A 13,700-nucleotide genomic window follows, 5' to 3' on the forward strand; every position below is an offset into this window, starting at 1 on the left:
TCACTATGGCAGCAGCATACGAAGCCGCAGCGAGAGGCACGGCAGTAATGCAGCTACGGTCACCGGAGCTCAGTGCACACAAATTGGGTGTGAGTTCTGGCAAATGTTATCGTTGTGGAAAGACAACGCATGATCAGAACCAGTGTTGGTTTAAAAACCAAGAATGTAGAACTTGTGGTAGGCTTGGACATATAGCTAGAGTATGCAGGTCAGGGAAGAAGACCAGCAACAAGAAGTCACCGCAAGGAAAATACGCAAAGGTACACAAGGTGACCGAACAGGAGTCCGATTCAGACGCTAGCAGTAATGAACTGGCTAGCTTAAGCTGTAATGAACTGGCTAGCTTAAGAGTACTCAACGCTGGTAAGGGTGCAGACCTCCAGACAATTTGGGTCACTCTTCAGATAGAAGGAGTCCAAGTAAAACTGGAATTGGACACTGGATCGGCATTGACGGTCATAAATAAGAAAGATTACGGAAAGTTATTCCAACATATTCCCCTACAGGATACGGGGATTATATTGAAAACATACACGGGGCAAAGAGTGTACCCCATCGGGAAAATAGAGGTTGCAGTGGTCCACAAGGGCGAAGACAGTCAAATAATGGACTTATATGTGATATCTGAAGGAGGTCCTCCACTACTAGGACGGGAGTGGATTAGGAAAATGAATATGGACTGGCATTTCCTACAAACAATAACGAGTGAGAACTCGGTGAAGATAGTCGGCCCAGACTCTGGAACGGATGATGGTAAGCCCAACTCAGGTGCAAAAGACAAAGTTTCAGCACAGAATTCCACTGAGCAACAACAACATAGTTTAACTGTGGATTCTGAGTCTGGCAAGTCTACTGATGTGCCCATTTCTGAGGGACACCGGGCTCGAACTCAACTCCATTTCAAACTACAACAGCAATTAGAACAAATGCTTCGCCGTTGTGAGCAAGAGTTGAATGCAACGAAAGAGTTCTTTGATATAGAGTTGGAGAATCTGGAAAGACAACAGAAGCAGCTGATGGAGAAAATGGAACAGGAGCACACAAAACGTCTGATGTCAGAGGAGTTAACGGTCAGCCAACTCCTGCATATGCTGAAGGACAGGACTCTGAAATGGGAAAAACTTGAACACGATCTTCAATATTCAAATGAAAGGGGTTCGGAGCTCTCAAAGGTTATTGGAAGAGCTGAGGTGGCAACACAGACTGAGATGACTGCAACAGAGCAGCCCTTGGATGCCAAAAGTACGCTGACTCACGTCAACGTAGAACAACAGACCGCTGAAACAGCTGCTCCGGTAGAGGGATTGCATAGTCCGATCAATCAATCTCCAAAGGAAGTTGAAGTATTAAAATCACAAATGAGGTCACTAGTAAACGACTTGCTGAAAGCCCAGAAAAAGCTGGATGCAGAGGTACACATGAAGAAGTCTCTTCAGGAAAGATGTCTGGATTTGGAACAAGAGCTGGCTAACGTCCAGCTGGGTATGGAGGAAATAGACGACCCTCTCACTGGTCTAGCTCAGGACGACACCGAATATTACTATGACCTGGTGGACGACACCGAATATTACGATGTCCTGTCCTGCCCAGCTTGTAACTTCGACTCCCAAAGTGCAGAAATCATGGAGGAGCACCAAAAGTCTACGGAACATCGGGAGAAGCTGGCTCTGCGACGGAAACAGGAGGAAGAGAAGGAGGAACTGCGCATGCAGCTGGCAGCTGTGGCAGCTGACAATGGAGCCCAGAGAGTCTCCAAGAAGCAGAAAAGGAAAAGTAAAAACAGAAGATGACCCATCTGAACCATTATCACCTCTACCAGATCACACACGTGGTCCCTCCGAACGGAGCCAATTCAGTTCGGAAGTTCAAACTGTTAAATCCATGGAAGGACTATTGAATGAGTCACTCCAGCAACGTGAACCGACTCCACCACAGAGATTGAATCTGTGAACTGTTTTCCGCAGAGACTGAATCTGTGATCTGTTTTGACATGAAGTTATCTATGTATCTATGTTATTCTGTTATGTAAACCTGAAGTTATATATGTATATATGTTATTACGTTATGTTAAATGGGGAGATGACTGTAAAGCTAGGAAGGGAGGAATGTTGTGTATGTAATATGTGTGCTACTTTGAACCTATGGACAGGACTGCACTACTTGTTGGGCGTAGTGATACGCAGTACCACTCCTGGCCATAGGGGTATAAATAGTACTGTGGGTACTGATCTCCCCTCAGTTCCCGCCTGTGGGCATGAAGTAAAGACCTACGAATAGTCCCTACCTCCAACCAGTAAAGACCTGTTTTATTGTTACTGATTAAGTCTGAGTATTAATTACTTGAACAACTCACAGACTTAACAAGTACAAAAGTAGAGAAGTTATGCTGAACCTTTATAAAGTGCTGGTTAGGCCACAACTAGAGTATTGCGTCCAGTTCTGGTCACCACACTTTAGGAAGGATGTGAAGGCCCTTGAGAGGGTGCAGAGGAGATTTACCAGAATGGTTCTGGGGATGGGGGATCTTAGCTACAAGGACAGGTTGGAGAAGCTGGATTTGTTTTAATTAGAGCAAAGGAGGTTGAGGGGTGATTTGATAGAGGTGTACAAGATTATGATGGGTTTGGATAGGCTAGACGAGGAAAGGGTGTTCCCACTAGTTGATGGTACAAGGACTAAGGGACACAGATTTAAGATTTTTGGCAAGAGATACAGGGGCGACGTGATGAAAAACTCACTGCCGACGGAAGTGGTGGAAACGGAGACACTCGATGTTTTCAAGGAGAGACTGGGTAGGCACTTGAGGGAAATAAACATGCACTTACCATTGGGTGAATGTTCACACAGGTGAAGGGCCTCACCACTAGATACCAGCAAGGTTGAAAAGGAAAGAGCACAAGGCAAAACAGGAAATGGTGATTGGTCACTGCCAAACTTGGGCTTTAAAAGCCTGACGATTTTAAGAGGAAGGAAAGACTGAGGATAGCAAAGAGATGCATGGCTTTGAGGCCCTTAGAGTACGATTGAACGATTCTCAATTTGAACACTGAAGCTGAAGGGAGGAAGAAGAATGTATCGGATGATATGTCTGAGCTTAGGAGGAAGGAGAGAGCTAAGTTCACAGGGGCAATGGCCACAGTAATGCCAACTAGATAGGGAGGGTCAAGAAAGCTTGTGATGGAGAGTTTGTAATCTAGAGAGACTTATTTGTACGGCACTTCATATTCTCAAGAGGTCCCAACGAATGACTTTGGAGTGCCGTCTCTGTTGTTATGGGGGGAAACACAACAGTCAATTTGCACTCTACGATCTGGCAAACCGTAAGTGAGACGAATGACCAGATAATCTGTTATGTTGATTATTATCTGAACGGCAATAGATTGGGAAAAGGGGAAGTGCAACGAGACCTGGGTGTCCTTGTGCACCAGTCGCTGAAGGTAAGCATACAGGTGCAGCAGGCAGTTAAGAAGGCAAATGGTATGTTGGCCTTCGTAGCAAGAGGGTTCGAGTACAGGAGCAAGGATGTCTTGCTGCAGTTGGTGAGACCACACCTTGAGTATTGTGTGCAGTTTTGGTCGCCTTATCTGAGGAAGAATGTTCTTGCCATGGAGGGAGTGCAGCGAAGATTCACCAGGCTGATACCTGGGATGGCAGGAATGACGTATGAAGAGAAATTGGGTCAATTAGGCTTATATTCGCTAGAGTTTAGAAGAATGAGAGGGAATCTCATTGAAACTTATAAAATTCTAACAGGACTAGCCAGACTAGATGCAGGACGGATGTTCCCGATGGTGGGGGAGTCCAGAACCAGGGGTCACAGTCTAAGGATAAGGGGTAAGCCATTTAGGACTGAGATGAGGAGGAATTTCTTCACCCAGAGAGTGGTGAACCTGTGGAATTCTCTACCACAGAAGACAGTTGAGGCCAATTCATTAAATATATTCAAGAAGGAGTTAGATATATTTCTTAAGGCTAAGGGGATCAAGGGATATGGGGAGAAAGCAGGGACAGGGTACTGAATTTGGATGATCAGCCATGATCTCATTGAATGGCGGAGCAGGCTCGAGGGGCCGAGTGGCCTACTCCTGCTCCTATCTTCTATGTTTCTATGTTGTGTTGATTGAGGGAGGAATGATGGCCGGACTGGTCTTTTTTAAATAGTACAGTGAGATCTTTCATGTCCACTTAAGCTTCAATATAATTTAATCTGAGAAACAGCAGCTCCAGCAATGCAGTAATTTCTCAGTCTCACACTGAAGTGTCAGGGTAGATTATGTCCTCAAGTCTTGGGAGTGGAACTTGAACCCACAACCGTCAGGTGTTACAAGTGAGAATGCTACAACCTGAGCCAAGTGTAAGGGTGAGAGACAGCAAGCTTTTCCTTGTATCCTATCCAGGAATGTGAGAGATTAATGTAGACTGGACCCAAATACATAAAATCAGAGGCAGTAAATGAACTGCAAGGCAAATGTTTCTCGAGAGTTTAGCACATTCCTCAGCTTTATGTTGCTGCAAATGTTAGTTTGGAAAAGTGTGTCAATCATTGCTTTTTGAATTTCTTTGAATTAACCAGGATTCTGGGATGGGTCCTGATTACACTTGGGAAGTGATGCACTGTCTGTGTCCCCAGGTATCTGACACAGTCATTGCTTTTGTGTCGCTGTGTAATGCCAGTCAGGTGATTTTCCTGGACTGCACGGGGCTGTCAATATTTTTTGTCTCCACTTCCAGTTCTAGTGTTGCCACTGGTTTAGTTCAGACTGGGTGGATCCAGAGTGGGGGGGTCCAGACTGATGTGGTGCAATCTGCCAACAGGTATGTAATTTGGCCGGCTGACTTCTAAAGTTTCATGACTTGAGGTGTTTTGATTTTAATTGTGGGGAAAGGTACCTCTTGATGTGTAGATCACAAGACCCCAGATTCAATACTCTGTCAGCGTTGAGTTATTTTAACCCAGCCAGGGTAATAGTTGGACTGCTACAGTTGGCCTCAGTGCCACAGGCCTATGGGCTGGAAATATCAACCAGGGTTCCTACTCACGACTGTTGTCCAGGGAGCTCTACTGGAATGTGCTTTGAGTTTGGGTGAAGACATCACTGGGCTCCGCTGTAGCTTGTTGGCCCCACTGTCTAAGCTCTGGCATTAAGAATGGCCATTTGGGTGAGAGGCAGGAGGAAGGATGCATGGAGGAGACAACACAGCTTTAAGCATTGAGAAAAGGAGGAATCTCTATTTTGAAGTCTCTCCCCCTTCCCCTTACAGTGTTTACAGAGAGAGAGCCCAATGGATTGGTTCTAATCATCCATCATTGAGTTGTAAAGGCCTGACCCTATGGAAGAGGTAGAGACCATCATTACTAATGGAAGAACTTCACTCTGTGGTCACATACAGTGCAATGCAATGTGGGGCATTAGAACGATATAAATAGAAAGGAGAGAGAAACGACTGCACTGATTTATGAAGTGCACCTTGCTGATGGCCAAGTGTGCAAAGGTACTACCTGATGCAGTTCTAAACCATGCAGGCCAGAAGGTCCCAGGATCCATTCTTGGCCTGGCCTTAGTTAGCTGATTGCAACTAGGGCAAGAGTTACGGTCTTGCAACTTAGAGGCTGGGAGTTAGGGAGGGGAAGAAATCATTCAGGGTTCCTGCTCCTGACTGCTGTACAGTGACTGGAAGGACATGTGTAGACGTCAGGTGAGGAGAGAATCAGCTTGGGCTATGTTGTTTCCTATGATCTAATGCTGTGTTGTCCAGTACATTAGCCACTAGCCACATGTGGCTATTTGGGATTCCAGATGTGGCTAATTGCATTTCTAATTATACTCATTCGCATGGCGTGTGCATGTGAACTTTAACCTTTTTCTGTGTTTGTTAGTACAATGGTAAGATGAAGAGCTGTGTGTGAGTGTTCTTGGAGCCTTGGTCACTGAATGGCGGTAGATGTTTGTTCAGTAAATATCCGCATGTGAAGTACATTTCCCTGGATTGTGTGTACAGCATTTTCTATTAAAATCGAAACCAGTGTCGCCACAGCAACACCAGTGGCTCGTCAGCGATTTCTGTTGGACATCACTGGTCTAGCAGGCTACCAGCTCTCACTGACTAGACTCGCACATGAAGGATGACCAGGGCTCAGGTACCAGAGGGTTTCTTGGCACCTGTGGAAGCTCGCCACAAGAGTCAGGAGACGAGAGGAGAAAAATAAATTCCTGTCTCTCCACGTGTCCATAAGTAAATATATCTTCTCCTTCTCCTTCTGACACCTGAGGAGAGAACTGCCCAGTATGGACACACCTTCTGTCTCTGTGGTAATTCCTATAATGCCAAGTATCCTGAGGCTGGCCATTAACATGCCAAGATAGGAGAGCCGTATTCCTCTCCCGGTGTTGTCTGGGCGCAGCTTGCCACAAGCACCTCAGCACCTGAACTTCCTGCTGGGTCTCGTTTGCATATTTGGTGCACGTTGGGGCATTCTATTGGAAGAGGAAGTCTGGCTCTCTGAGCCTTGGTTCAATGTTAAAAGGGCAGGTAAAATGGAAGGCCCTTGGGAGAGCCAGAGGAGTCAGAATTTTAGAGGCAATGGGGCAGGAAGCTGCTAAAAAAAAGAGTTTTGTTTTTCTCCAAGGGCATGTCCAGCTGTTGTTCCTTGTAAAGGTTTATTTTCTTCCAAACTGGTTGCAGCTGATCTTTCCTGATGTGAATGCATTGACTGGATTTATTTGACATCTGCTGTCACTGTACTTGGGGGAATTGCCACAGTTTGGAAATAAAATAGAGACAGGCCTTACAGTGATGGTGCAATAAAAATATCCATTCAGAATTACGGCAGGCTCCAAAGTATCAATAAATGCACTAAATCAGGTGTCAAAAATCAAAATGTTTCAGGAGGTACATTTTTTTTAAATTTGTTTTATGGGGTGTGGGCATCGCTGGCAAGGCCAGCATTTATTGCCCATCCCTAATTGCCATTGAGAAAGTGGTGGTGAGCCGCCTTCTTGAACCGCTGCAGTCTGTGTGGTGAAGGTACTCCCACAGTGCTGTTAGGGAGGGAGTTCCAGGATTTTGACCCAGCGACGATGAAGGATCAGTGATATATTTCCAAGTCAGGATGGTGTGTGACTTGGAGGGGAACTTGGAGGTGGCGGTGTTCCCATGCGCCTGCTGCCCTTGTTCTTCTCGGTGGAAACGGTCGCAGGTTTGGGAGGTGCTGCCGAAGAAGCCTTGGCGAGTTGCTGCAGTGCATCTCCCCGTACAAGATGAATCTCCTGTCTTCAGCACTCATATCCCCCTTTCTAAATCACCACTGTTGCTAAGTGCGTACTGCAATAAAAATGATGGGCTGTTGGCTATCTGGAGGGAAGGGAATGGAACAATCAATCAGCCCTGGGTTTCTCTTGTGCGTCTGAGCGAGTCTGCCAGAGGTCTCGAAGTCAGTCAGTTGCCAACTTTACAGCTCGGTCTGTGATATGGTTGGGGGAGGTGAAGATAAAATAACTTTCAAAAACGGAGAGTGGAAAAATGTCAAACATTTGAAAGAGAAGGGGTCTCTCCATCTTAAAGTCTATTTGTTTTTCTTTTACAGTGATTATAGATCGACTGTAACCCAAAGGACAGGATCTGGTCATCAGTCATCCAGTTATAGCTCCCCACCCTCGTATGAAGGCTTGACAACACAGACAAGGTACAAGACATCGTCCTATTATGAGTGGGAGACTGTCATTCTGACCTCATGACACGGGGTCACGGACAGTGCAATGCATTGTGGGACTGAAAGCCTATGAAATCTTGGCTTTTCCCTCTTTCCTGCTATGGCCAAACCCAGGAGAAAAATCACTGGGGCTTAAAAAAAAAGGAGCATTTTTTAAATTTCCTTTGAATACTTGTTTATTAGTCGTAAAAAATATTAGTGGCGGCAAAGAAAGACTGTTTGACCGGGCGGGGCAGTTGGGGGTGGGAGGTCATTTGATGAAACCTCCAGGGATACGTCCAACCAGAGTTGGCCACCGTAATTGAGTCCCAGGTCCAAGATTCAATTCCTGGTCAGTGCTGAGTTAGATAAACCCAGCTGGGCAACGGTTGGAGTGCTGCAATTAATTGGTCTCAGGGATTAGGGAGCTGAGAAAACAGCCAAGGTTCCCACACCCGATTGCTATCTTACTGAAAATGTCACATGTAGGTGTTCAGCCAGGACATGGTTGGCTTCGCCTGCGATACCTGTCAATGGGCACTGCCGGGGGTGGACACTTGGGCAATTACCAGAAGATGGCTGCTGACCATGGAGCTGTATGCCAGCCAGAGTCAGCGCCTTAAGGAGGAAGGGGACAAAAATCAGGCAACCTTTTAAAAAAAAATACATCACATTGAGTAACATTGGATCACTTTAATTCACAGCAGATGAGACGTTAAAATGAGGCCCCGTCTGCCCTCTCAGGTGGACGTAAAAGATCCCAGAGCACTATTAAAAGATGAGTTGGGGCGTTCTCCCAATGTCCAGGCCAATATTTATCCCTCAACCAACATCACTAAAATAGATTATCTGCTCATTATCACATTGCTGTTTGTGGGGTCTTGCTGTGCGTAAATTGGCTGCCGTGTTTCCCACATTACAACAGTGACTCCACTTCAAAAAGTATTTCTTTGGTTGTAAAGCGCTTTGGGACGTCCTGAGGTCATGAAAGGCGCTATAGAAATGCAAGTCTTTCTTTCTCTCCTTTTTCTTTCTTTGTTTTTTTCTTTTTACTTTTTACTTTCTTTTTCTTTTTTGCTCTTTTCTATCTCCCTCTCTCTGCATCCTTGGGGTGAATTGTAACCCCCAAAACGGGTGGGTTGGGGTTTGGGAGAGATGTTAAAAAAAAAATGTAAATCTCCAACCCACCCACTTCTGGGGTTAGCGAAGATGGGACAAGGGGCGGGCAGCCAGCCCGCTCCCAGGAGGCACAGCATGCGGGGAAACCCCGGACCCCCGGGTTTCCTAACCAAAACTCAGCCCGCCCCCCCGCCGTTCACCAAACCCACCCCTGTCAAGATCGGGACCACTGTGTCTGGAGCTGAGACTAATAAAAGATAGGATATCTGAGGTCATCTGCTTTCGCCAGGTCCAGAGTAAGCTATGGCCGGGGCAGGGGGGAGGGTCCTGAGATTTGCTTTGCTGTTGATGAAAATTCATTAGTTAATTCATTAGTAATGCCCCACATCATGAGACAATATAATAAGTGGGAAAACATGGACTTTCGTTAAGAATCTGACTTTTGGTGTCCACTATATACATTCTAAACCTCACACTTTGTTGCAGATGCAAAATAATCTTAGGAAAATAAAGCCAGCCACTTGATGGGGGCTTCTGACCTGCAGTCTGAAACTGACCAGCAAGTCTTATCTACCCAATTCCCTCATTTACAATTAAACTCTGGTTGACCTGAGGCTCTGTTTACTTAACAACAATTACGTTTTTTGGGCCTGAAAGGGACACCGCTCCAACTTTGCAGCAGGATAATACATGTTGCATTCCATTCTATTATAAAACAGCCTGTCATCTGACTTATTGTGAGCATTGCCATGGGAGATCAGGTAGCCTACAACGGGCAGGATCGGGAAATCACCCGGCTGCAGGCCACTGCTGGGGACCAAAGCAAAGGGTCCCCGGCAAGGTAAGTGAGCAAAGGGGTGGGGGGTCTGGATCGAACGTGGTCAAGGTGGGGTGGGAAACCCAGGGCAGACGAAGTCCAAGGCTTCCTTGTGGGGCTCGGAGGAGTACACCTCTTCCTCCTGGCCCCACAAGATAACCTTACAGAAGGAAAAAAATTGAACTTAACCTGGCCCCCGACATTTTAATATTTAATAGACCCTGCCAGCCTGTGGTGGGCAACCATGACGCTCCCGAAAACCTGGGAGTTAAAATGGCGTGGGGGCAGGAATGCCGAGGGAGGTGCCCGTCTGCTATTTTAACCCTCTGTACCCACCATGGGAGCTGGGTTAAAATTAGGGCTAAAGGTTTGATAGATTAGCATTTCTAAGTATGATCGGCTCCTTAACTGTGCGCACAGACTGCAAACAAAAAACACGTTCCAATGTCCCGATTCATTCACATTTTCATCCATAATGGATCCAGCTCCCATGGGAATCACAGTGAAAAGAAGTATGTGCACTTAGGATTGGAATAGACCCCCGAGGTTGAAGGTCCTTAACACAGGACACCGGGACGGTTGACTAAAGCAGGAGAGAGCACAAGGTGAATCAGCTGTCAGGAGTCCACGACAAGCTTGGGTTTTGAAGATTCTCGGAGGAAGGAAAGACTGAGGGAGGTGAAGACTTCCACAGTTTTGAGGTCCTGAGAAAGAAGGAGTCAGAGTGGGAGACGTGAAGAAAGTGAGGATGGAGGGAAGAAAGAAGGAGAATATACCCTTCAGATATATCTGCAGCCTAAGAGGAAGAAGAGGTGAAAGGTCACTGGAACACTGACTATAGCAAAATCAACAGAAGAAAGAGAGACAAGCGAGGCTGTAATAAAGGGAGAAGCTTGACGTGAGAGACAGCATGCTTCTTGTTATTCATTCACTGGATGTGGGCATCGCTGGAAAAGCCAGCATTGATTGCCCATTCCTAGTTGCCCTTGAGAAGGTGGTGGTGAGCCGCCTTCTTGAACCGCTGCAGTCCGTGTGGTGAAGGTACTCCCACAGTGCTGTTAGGGAGGGAGTTCCAGGATTTTGGCCCAGTGACGATGAAGGAATGGCGATATACTTCAAAGTCAGGATAGTGTGTGACTTGGAGGGGATGGTGTTCCCATGCACCTGCTGTCCTTATCCTTCTGGGTGATGGAGGTCACGGAGGTGCTGCAGAAGAAGCCTTGGCGAGTTGCTGCAGTGCATCTTGTAGATAGTACACACTGCAGCCACGGTGCGACGGTGGTGGAGGGAGTGAATGTTTAAGGTGGTGGATGGGGTGCCAATCAAGCAGGCTGCTTTGTCCTGGATGGTGTCGAGCTTCTTGAGTGTTGTTGAAGCTGCACTCACCCAGGCAAGTGGAGAGTATTCCATCACACTCCTTGTTATGATCTCCTATCCAGGAGTGCGAGACGGTAAAGCGAAGCACACCAAGACACATAAAATCAAAGGTAACTGCAGGAAAACATTTATTAAGGATTTAACAGGTGAGTTGGTTGTTTAAGCAACCAAAGAAGAAAGAAATTAATTGCATTTATATAGCACCTTTCATAACTTCAGGATGTCTCAAAGCGCATTACAGCCAATGAAGTATTTTTGAAGTGTAGTCACAGCGACCAATTTGTGCACAGCAAGCTCCCACAAACTGCAATGTGATAATGACCAGATAATCTGCTTAAAGTTTTGATTGAGGAATGAACATTGGCCACGCCATTGGGATAACACCCCTGCTCTTAAACATGGTGCCATGGGATCTTGTACATCTACCTGAGAGGGCAATCGGAGCCTCGTCCAATAGTGCAGCGCTCCCTCAGTACTGCACTGGAGTTCAGCCTAGATCATGGGCTCAAGTCTCTGGAGTGGGACTTGAACCCACGACCTTCTGATTCAGAAGCAATCGTGCTGCAACTGAGCCACAGCTGACAATTAACCAGGATTCTGGTGTGGATTTTCATTATATTTAAGAAGTGATGCACTGGCTGCACACCTCGGTATTTCACGCAGTCTGTGCTTTGGTGTCACTGATAGCAGTCAAACAATTTTCATGGAACCACACTGAGATTTCAATGACTTTTTCTACATTCAGCTCCAGTGGCTTAGTTCAGACTGGATGCATTCAGAATGGATCGGTACAGAATCGATTGGTTCAGACTGGATTGGTACAGACTGGATCAACTCAGACTGGATTGGTACAGACTCGGTCGGTACAGCATGGATTGGTTCAGATTGGATCGGTACAGACTGGATCAACTCAGACCGGATTGGTACAGACTCGGTTGGTACAGCATGGATTGGCTCAGACTGGATCGGTACAGACTCGGTCGGTACAGCATCATGGATTGGCTCAGGCTGGATCGGTGCAGAATGGATTGTTTACGACTGGATTGGTACAGCATACAGCAGCTCGCGCTGGTGGGGTGAAATCTGCCAAAGGGTATGTAATTTGACCAAGTGGAATTTATCAGTTTCAACAGTTTAACTGAGACGGTTTTAACTTCAGTTGTGGGGAAAGGCAGTGCCCAGTGTGGTATTGAGCCACACAAAGCAGAAGATTGCCAGTTTCGATCCCCGGTCTGTCCCAAGAAAGCTGATCTCACCCAGAGTGCCTTTGGGGATGCTGCAATTGACCCCACTGCCTCGGGAAAGGTAAGGGCCATAAATACCAATCAGGGCTCCTGCACTTCAGTGCCTGCTACTGGAATGTGTACATGTCCAGTGAGGGCAGGAACAGACTTGGTCACAACACCACCCACAGTCAAACAGCCTGCCAACCTGCACCCATTAGATGTGCCTGTGAAGATTGGCCGACATTGAGATGCTGTCAGCTGGCACCTCTGACATTGTACACTAGCAAAGAATCAATGTCTTCAGGAGAGGAAGACTCACTAATAGCGCCCAGCAAGGTTATAACCAGCGAGGGTTTTTTTATTCAGCACACAGTCAGATCCCCATAATACAATAGACTCTTACAGGACAGAAGGAGGACATTCGGCCCATTGTACCTGTGCTGGCTCTTTGAAAGAACTATCCAATTAGTCCCACTCACCTGCTCTTTCCCCATAGCCCCGCAAATTTCCCCTTTTCAAGTGTATATCCAATTTCCTTTTGAAAGTTACTATTGAATCTGTTTCCACCACCCTTTCAGGCAGTGCATCCCAGTTCATAACTCGCTGCATAAAATAATTTTTCCTGATCTCCCCACCCCCGATTCTTTTGCCAATTATCTTAAATCTGTGCCCGCTGGTTACCACCCCTCCTGCAAGTGGAAACCGTTTCTCCTTATTTATTCTATCAAAACGTCTCATAATTTTGAACATCTCTTAAATCTCCCCTTAACCTTCTTTGATCTAAGGAGAACAATCCCAGCTATTAGACTCTCCACATAACTGAAGTTCCTCATCCCTGGCACCATTCTGGTAAATCTCCTCTGTACCATCTCCAAGGCCTTAAATATCTCAGCTAGCAGAGGAGCCAGTCTGAGCTTACCTCCTGATTCTACTGAGCCCCTTGTTAAGCTGCTAACCACACATTTAATGAGCTGAAGCCCACAAACATTGAATAATTCTCTTGTGAGGCACACGCGCCTCGAGGGCTGTTTGTTTTGATTAGATCTGGTAAAGATGTGGCAAGACCCGCTCACCCAGAAGACCCTGTATTTACTCCCTCCTGTAATGGCTGCTATTCTGTTCTTTATAACTACACACTTGCATTTATATAGCGCCTTTAACCTAGTAAAACATCCCAAGGTTCTTCACAGCCATGTAATTGGACAAAAAAATTGACACCAAGCCAAAGAAGGAGACATTAGGACAGGTGACCAAAAGCTTGGTCAAAGAGATGGGTTTTAATGAGGGTCTTAAAGGAGGAGAGGTTTAGGAAGGGAATTCCAGAGCTTATGGCCTAGACACCTGAAGGCACAGCCACCAATGGTGGGATGAAGCGAGTGGGAGATGCACAAGAGGCCAGAATTAGACTTTGAGAATAAATAAAAAAAGGGGGGCACGGTGGCATAGTGGTTAGCACTGTTGCCTCACAGCG

At 46.4% G+C, this 13,700-nt stretch overlaps 1 protein-coding gene across 1 annotated transcript in view; it reads left to right on the top strand.

Annotated features, from left to right (window-relative positions):
• The window catches only part of LOC147105997 (uncharacterized), a 297,066-nt gene that overhangs the window by 265,610 nt on the left and 17,756 nt on the right, over positions 1-13,700 (top strand). Inside the window, exon 42 of the mRNA XM_086009782.1 lies at positions 11,749-12,096. Within this exon, the coding sequence (XP_085865908.1) occupies positions 11,749-12,096 (348 nt within the window). The remainder of the gene's footprint in view (positions 1-11,748; positions 12,097-13,700) is intronic.

Source organism: Somniosus microcephalus, chromosome 16, assembly GCF_052327205.1.
Source record: "Somniosus microcephalus isolate GS21.2 chromosome 16, FLI_Smic_1.0, whole genome shotgun sequence".
In the NCBI taxonomy this organism is placed as follows: Eukaryota; Metazoa; Chordata; class Chondrichthyes; order Squaliformes; family Somniosidae; genus Somniosus; species Somniosus microcephalus.